This window comes from Mesoplodon bidens (genome assembly GCF_964165515.1).
Source record: "Mesoplodon bidens genome assembly, chromosome: 3".
Classification (NCBI taxonomy): domain Eukaryota; kingdom Metazoa; phylum Chordata; class Mammalia; order Artiodactyla; family Ziphiidae; genus Mesoplodon; species Mesoplodon bidens.
The window spans coordinates 136,148,062-136,155,736 of NC_138178.1; the positions used below are offsets into that span (position 1 = coordinate 136,148,062).

Here is a 7,675-nt window from a genome sequence, read left to right on the forward strand (position 1 = left end):
CCACACCCTCTCCAGCATTTATTGTTTCTAGATTTTTTGATGATGGCCATTCTGACTGGTGTGAGATGATCTCTCATTGTAGTTTTGATTTGCATTTCTCTAATGATTAAAGATGTTGAGCATTCTTTCATGTGTTTGTTGGCAGTCTGTATATCTTCTTTGGAGAAATGTCTATTTAGGTCTTCTGCCCATTTTTGGATTGGGTTGTTTGTTTTTTTGTTATTGAGCTGCATGAGCTGCTTGTAAATTTTGGAGATTAATCCTTTGTCAGCTGCTTCATTTGCAAATATTTTCTTCCATTCTGAGGGTTGTCTTTTGGTCTTGTTTATGGTTTCCTTTGCTGTGCAAAAGCTTTTAAGTTTCATTAGGTCCCATTTGTTTATTTTTGTTTTTATTTCCATTTCTCTAGGAGGTGGGTCAAAAAGGATCTTGCTGTGATTTATGTCATAGGGTGTTCTGCCTATGTTTTCCTCTAAGAGTTTGATAGTGTCTGGCCTTAGATTTAGGCCTCTAATCCATTTTGAGTTTATTTTTCTGTATGGTGTTAGGGAGTGTTCTAATTTCATACTTTTACATGTACCTGTTCAGTTTTCCCAGCACCACATATTGAAGAGGCTGTCTTTTCTCCACTGTATATTCTTGCCTCCTTTATCAAAGATAAGGTGACCATATGTGCATGGGTTTATCTCTGGGATTTCTATCCTGTTCCATTGATCTATATTTCTGTTTTTGTGTCAGTACCATACTGTCTTGATTACTGTAGCTTGGTAGTATAGTCTGGAGTCAGGGAGCCTGATTCCTCCAACTCCATTTTTCGTTCTCAAGATTGCTTTGGCTATTCGGGGTCTTTTGTGTTTCCATACAAATTGTGAAATTCTTTGTTCTAGTCCTGAGAAAAATGCCATTAGTAGTTTGATAGGGATTACATTGAATCTGTAGATTGCTTTGGGTAGTAGAGTCATTTTCACAATGTTGATTCTTCCAATCCAAGAACATGGTATATCTCTCCATCTATTTGTATTATATTTAATTTCTTTCATCAGTGTCTTATAATTTTCTGCATACAGGTCTTTTGTCTCCTTAGGTAGGTTTATTCCTAGATATTTTATTCTTTTTGTTGCAATGGTAAATGGGAGTATTTTCTTGATTTCACTTTCAGATTTTTCATCATTAGTGTATAAGAATGCAAGAGGGCCTCCTGTACTTACTAGCTTCAGGCAAGCCAGGTCTCTTTACCTACTAGACAGAATAAGCTGTGACCATGACTACTGAAGTGGGCTCCACATCTGAAGTGAAGAAAGAATCTGACCAGTTAGGAGCAGATGCAACCAAGGAGAAACCGAAAGAAGTAGCAGAAAATCAGCAGAATCAGTCATCTGATCCAGAGGAGGAAAAAGGTTCCCAGTCACCTCCTCCAGCTGAAAGCCAAAGTAGTCCACGCCACCAGAAGAAAGAGAAAGATCCATCTGAGAGCAGGGGGATTTCTCGATTCATACCCCCGTGGCTTAAGAAACAAAAGTCCTATAACTTAGTAGTGGCCAAAGACGGAGGAGATAAAAAAGAGCCTACCCAGGCTGTTGGGGAAGAGCAGATTTTAGATAAGGAGGAATCTCTTCCTGAAGAAGAAAGGCAGGCCAAGGGTGATGCTGAAGAAACAGTCCAGGGAAAACAACAGGAGATTAAGGTCGATGTCAAGGAAGAGAAACCTCTGCCTGTTGAAGACGTAAGTAAAGAGAGAGAAGAGGAGAAGGTAAAGGAAATACAGGAGGACAAATCAGATGAAGCAGCTAACAGGGAGACAAAGGAAGTTCAGACCAATGAGCTAAAAGCAGAGAAGGCCTCTCAGAAAGCCACCAAGAAGACCAAAACTGTTCAGTGCAAAGTGACCCTCCTAGATGGCACCGAGTACAGCTGTGACCTGGAGAAACGTGCTAAGGGACAAGTGTTATTTGACAGAGTGTGTGAACATCTCAATCTCTTGGAGAAGGACTACTTTGGACTTGTGTTTCAGGAGAACTCTGAGCAGAAAAACTGGCTAGATCCCGCAAAAGAAATGAAGAGACAGCTGCGAAATCTTCCTTGGCTGTTCAGCTTTAATGTGAAGTTTTATCCTCCTGATCCTTCTCAGTTGACTGAAGATATCACCAGATACTTCTTGTGCCTTCAGCTCCGGGAGGACATTGCCTCAGGCCGCCTGCCCTGCTCTTTTGTGACGCATGCCCTCCTGGGATCGTACACACTGCAGGCTGAACTTGGGGACTATGACCCAGAAGAGCATGGCAGTCATGACCTCAGCGACTTCCAGTTTGCCCCTACACAGACGAAGGAACTGGAAGAGAAAGTTGCAGAGCTGCATAAGACCCACAGGGGTTTATCTCCAGCACAAGCTGATTCTCAGTTCTTAGAAAATGCCAAGAGGCTTTCCATGTATGGAGTCGACCTGCATCATGCCAAGGACTCAGAAGGCGTGGACATCAAGCTGGGTGTGTGTGCTAATGGGCTTCTCATCTACAAAGACAGACTGAGAATCAATCGTTTTGCTTGGCCGAAAATCCTGAAAATCTCCTATAAGCGCAGTAACTTCTACATAAAAGTTAGGCCAGCAGAGCTGGAACAGTTTGAGAGCACCATTGGCTTTAAACTGCCAAACCATCGGGCAGCGAAAAGGTTATGGAAAGTGTGCGTGGAACATCATACTTTCTACAGGCTTGTGTCTCCAGAGCAGCCACCAAAGGCCAAGTTTCTGACCTTGGGGTCCAAATTCCGCTACAGCGGCCGTACCCAAGCGCAGACCCGCCAGGCCAGCACCCTCATTGACAGGCCGGCATCGCACTTTGAACGCACTTCTAGTAAGCGGGTCTCCAGGAGTCTAGATGGAGCTCTGATTGGTATTGTGGACCGAAGTCTTACGAAGGATTTTCCTGGCCCTGCTGGGGAGGTTTCAGCACGTGGCCCTGGAGCCGTGAGCCCTGCTGTGGTACAAGATGGTGATGGCAGCAGGGACATTAGAAGCCCAGCTAAAACCCCACATGTGCAACTCACTGAAGGAAAGAAAAATTCCTTGAGGGTAGAAGGGGATAATATTTATGTCAGACATAGCAATTTAATGTTGGAGGACCTGGATAAGGCCCAGGAGGAAATACTGAAACACCAGGCTAGCATTAGTGAACTCAAGCGCAATTTTATGGAATCCACACCCGAACCACGCCCTAATGAATGGGAAAAAACGACGTATCACACCTCTGTCCCTACAGACACAAGGGAGTTCACTTGAGACTCTGAATATAGTGGAGGAGAAGAAGCAGGCAGAGGTTGGGAAAGACGAAAGAGTAACCCCGGCAGAGCTGAACGGTAAAGAGCCGTCCCCTGGGCATGGTCCTGGGGAGATGCGGAAGGCGGAGCCGGGGACGCAGAAAGACCCCACCCCCCTGTCTTCTGAGAGCAGCAGCGAGAGCGAGGAGGAGGAGGAGGAGGCGGAGGACGTGGGGGAGTACCGGCCCCACCGCCGAGCGCCAGGGGGCTCCCTCAGGGAGGAGCAGGGAGAGTATGAAGAAGAGGTGGACGAGGCACCCGGCCCAGCAGCCAAGGTAGTAGAGAGGCAGGACCCGGTGCCGGCAGCCAGCGCGGTCCCGCAAGCAGGTGCCAGTGTCGGCACAGTAGAAACAGTGACCCAGGAAAAGGCAGGAGCGGGCCCCCACATCCCTGCCGAGAAGAGTGGAAACGAAGGCGCTGTTAAGCAAGACGTGAGCGAAGAAACGGAGGACGAGCAACAGAAAGTTAACGGAGACGTGGCTCCCGTTGACATTGATGTTTTGCCACAGATTATCTGTTGTTCAGAGCCACCAGTGGTAAAAACAGAGATGGTAACAATTTCTGATGCCTCACAAAGGACAGAAATCTCCACCAAGGAAGTCCCTATTGTCCAAACTGAGACCAAAACCATCACATATGAGTCTCCACAGATTGATGGCGGGGCTGGTGCTGACTCGGGCACGTTACTGACTGCACAGACCGTCACATCTGAGTCCGTGTCGACGATGACAACCACACACATCACCAAGACTGTAAAAGGTGGAATATCTGAAACGAGAATTGAAAAGCGCATCGTGATCACGGGAGATGCAGATATTGATCACGACCAGGCACTGGCCCAGGCCATCAGGGAAGCCAGGGAGCAGCACCCCGACATGTCGGTCACGAGGGTGGTGGTGCACAAAGAAACCGAGCTGGACGAGGGGGAAGAGTAAGAAATTCATTTTATAGACAACATTCAACTTTGTGAACCTGAAAATTTTTGACCATTCCAAGTCTTAATGCCACACCACTGCTCCAGCGAATTTATACTACGACTGGTAACAATGGCCAGAAGCCTGAAGAATTAAAATGCCAACACCAAACCTTACCTTAACAGCTCTGGTCTATACCGTTCCCCCGCATTTTAATATATTATTTTGTTTTATAACCACTTCTAAATATTCTTGGTTATTTCTTTTCTTTGTTTTTTTTTTTTTTAGTTAGAGAGTTTTGTTTTTTGTTTCCTGTTTACTTTGTGTACAACTACCTGCTTTCTGTGACTCATTTTGATCAAATGATAGTGAACAAAGCCAGCCCCAGCTGGTAAGGTGCTGTTCACTGGAACAGGTGCTGTTGTGCGGAAAGGAGACTCTGTGACTAATTTCGATAGTGGCTTTCCTTCTTCTGGATGCTTCCCATTGAGTTCTTACAAGTCACTATTTACAGAGTTCTCAGTTTGCAGTAAATATACTTGTATGAGAAAATATTAATGCAGATTAAAGGCGTTTCTTACATCGTGAAAATTTTCTAATGTTTGAGAATTTCATTGGGGCTATTTTTTGATATTGAACCCTTTTGACTTTCCAGTACCGTGACTTTTTACTTTTAGCGGAAAGTCCGGGAATCTCCAAACTGGAGAATTATGATGAAGTTCACTGACCACGCACTGTGTTTAGGGGCCCTGTCGCACCACAGTGCCGATGCTTCTCAGACACGGGCTCTTTGGCAGCATTCCAGAAATAGGAGGGGAGAGAAAGCAATATCTTCCCTCCTACTAAAATATTCAGGCAGCTTAAAAACCTTAGTGCTTTCTTTCTTAACATGTCCAACTTTCAGTACTTTCCATTATTTGAACACTCGTGTAGAACACTTTGCTTTGTATTAAACCTCCTTGTCTCCATGTAAAACTGACCTTTTGTTATCGAGCAGGTATATCTCTTTCAGATAGCATGATGATCCACACAGGTGTGAGGTTGCCAGGACGAGGAGTTAGGGCCGTGGTGGTTTTTTGACGGTTGTAAGAAGGCTACACCATTTAAAGCTGACACCAGAGACCTGATAGGGACTTATTAACTGTATTGAACAGTCTTTCCTTTGCTTTGGCCCTATGTATAGTTATGATGCCAGATTAGATTCCTAGCAGCTTCAAGTTGTATTAAATGATATTTTACTTTCTGTAATACTGTTATAAAATAAAGTTTGTTTATTCTCTAAAAAAAAAAAGAATGCAAGAGATTTCTGTGCATTAATTTTGTATCCTGCTACTTTACCAAATTCATTGATTAGCTCTAGTAATTTTCTTGTAGCATCTTTAGGATTCTCTATGTGTAGTATCATGTCATCTGCAAACAGTGACAGCTTTACTTCTTCTTTTCTGATTTGATTCCTTTTATTTCCTTTTCTTCTCTGATAGCTGTGGCTAAAACTTCCAAAACTGTGTTGAATAAGAGTGGTGAGAGTGGGCAACCTTGTCTTGTTCCTGATCTTAGTGGAAATGCTTTCAGTTTTTCACCATTGAGGATGATGTTGGCTGTGGGTTTGTCATATATGGACTTTATTATGTTGAGGAAAGTTCCCTCTATGCCTACTTTCTGCAGGGTTTTTATCATATATGGGTGTTGAATTTTGTCGAAAGCTTTCTCTGCATCTATTGAGATGATCATATGGTTTTTATCCTTCAGTTTGTTAATATGGTGTATCACATTGATTGATTTGTGTATATTGAAGAATCCTTGCATTCTTGGGATAAAGCCCACTTGATCATGGTGTATGATCCTTTTAATGTGTTGTTGGATTCTGTTTGCTAGTATTTTGTTGAGGATTTTTGCATCTATGTTCATCCGTGATATTGGCCTGTACTTTTCTTTCTTTGTGACATCTTTGTCTGGTTTTGGTATCAGGGTGATGGTGTCCTTGTAGAATGAGTTTGGGAGTGTTCCTCCCTCTGTTATATTTTGGAAGAGTTTGAGAAGGATAGGTGTTAGCTCTTCTCTAAATGTTTGATAGAATTCGCCTGTGAAGCCATCTGGTCATGGGCTTTTGTTTATTGGAAGATTTTTAATCACAGTTTCAATTTTAGTGCTTGTGATTGGTCTGTTCATATTTTCTATTTCTTCCTGATTCAGTCTTGGCAGGTTGTGCATATCTAAGAATTTGTCCATTTCTTCCAGGTTGTCCATTTTATCAGCATAGAGTTGCTTGTAGTAATCTCTCATGATCTTTTGTATTTCTGCAGTGTCAGTTGTTACTTCTCCTTTTTCATTTCTAATTCTGTTGATTTGAGTCTTCTCCCTTTTTTTCTTGATGAGTCTGGCTACTGGTTTATCAATTTTGTTTATCTTCTCAAAGAACCAGGTTTTAGTTTTATTGATCTTTGCTATCGTTTCCTTCATTTCTTTTTCATTTATTTCTGATCTGATCTTTATGATTTCTTTCCTTCTGCTAAGTTTGGGGTTTTTTGTTCTTCTTTCTCTAATTGCTTTAGGTGCAAGGTTAGGTTATTTATTCGAGATGTTTCCTGTTTCTTAAGGTAGGACTGTATTGCTATAAACTTCCCTCTTAGAACTGCTTTTGCTGTATCCCATAGGTTTTGGGTCTTCGTGTCTCCATTGTCCTTTGTTTCTTGGTGTTTTTTGATTTACTCTTTGATTTCTTCAATGATCACTTCGTTATTAAGTAGTGTATTGTTTAGCCTCCATGTGTTTGTATTTTTTACACATCTTTTCCTGTAATTGATATCTAGTCTCATAGCGTTGTGGTTGGAAAAGATACTTGATACAATTTCAATTTTCTTAAATTTACCAAGGCTTGATTTGTGACCCAAGATATGATCTATCCTGGCGAATGTTCCATGAGCACTTGAGAAAAACGTGTATTCTGTTGTTTTTGGATGGAATGTCCTATAAATATCAATTAAGCCCATCTTCTTTAATGTATCATTTAAAGTTTGTGTTTCCTTATTTATTTTCATTTTGGATAATGTGTCCATTGGTGAAAGTGGGGTGTTAAAGTCCCCTACTATGATTGTGTTACTGTCAATTTCCCCTTTTATGGCTGTTAGCATTTGCCTTATGTACTGAGGTGCTCCTATGTTGGGTGCATAAATATTTACAATTGTTATATCTTCTTCTTGGATTAGTCCCTTGATCATTATGTAGGGTCCTTCTTTGTGTCTTCTAATAGTCTTTATTTTAAAGTCTATTTTGTCTGAGATGAGAATTGCTCTTTCAGCTTTCTTTTGGTTTCCATTTGCACGGAATATCTTTTTCCATCCCCTTACTTTCAGTCTGTATGTGTCTCTAGGTCTGAAGTGGGTCTCTTGTAGACAGCATATATATGGGTCTTGTTTTTGTATCCATTCAACCAGTCTGTGTCTTTTGGT

General features: G+C 42.1%; 1 protein-coding gene across 1 annotated transcript; it reads left to right on the plus strand.

Annotated features, from left to right (window-relative positions):
• Positions 1 to 1,251: 1,251 nt before the first annotated feature.
• Positions 1,252 to 5,216, plus strand: LOC308615022 (band 4.1-like protein 2). Its single transcript, XM_081229963.1, is given in 2 exon segments — positions 1,252 to 3,223; positions 3,225 to 5,216. Coding segments are annotated over 2 exon segments (2,985 nt in total). The 5' UTR covers positions 1,252 to 1,261; the 3' UTR covers positions 4,248 to 5,216.
• Positions 5,217 to 7,675: the final 2,459 nt, after the last annotated feature.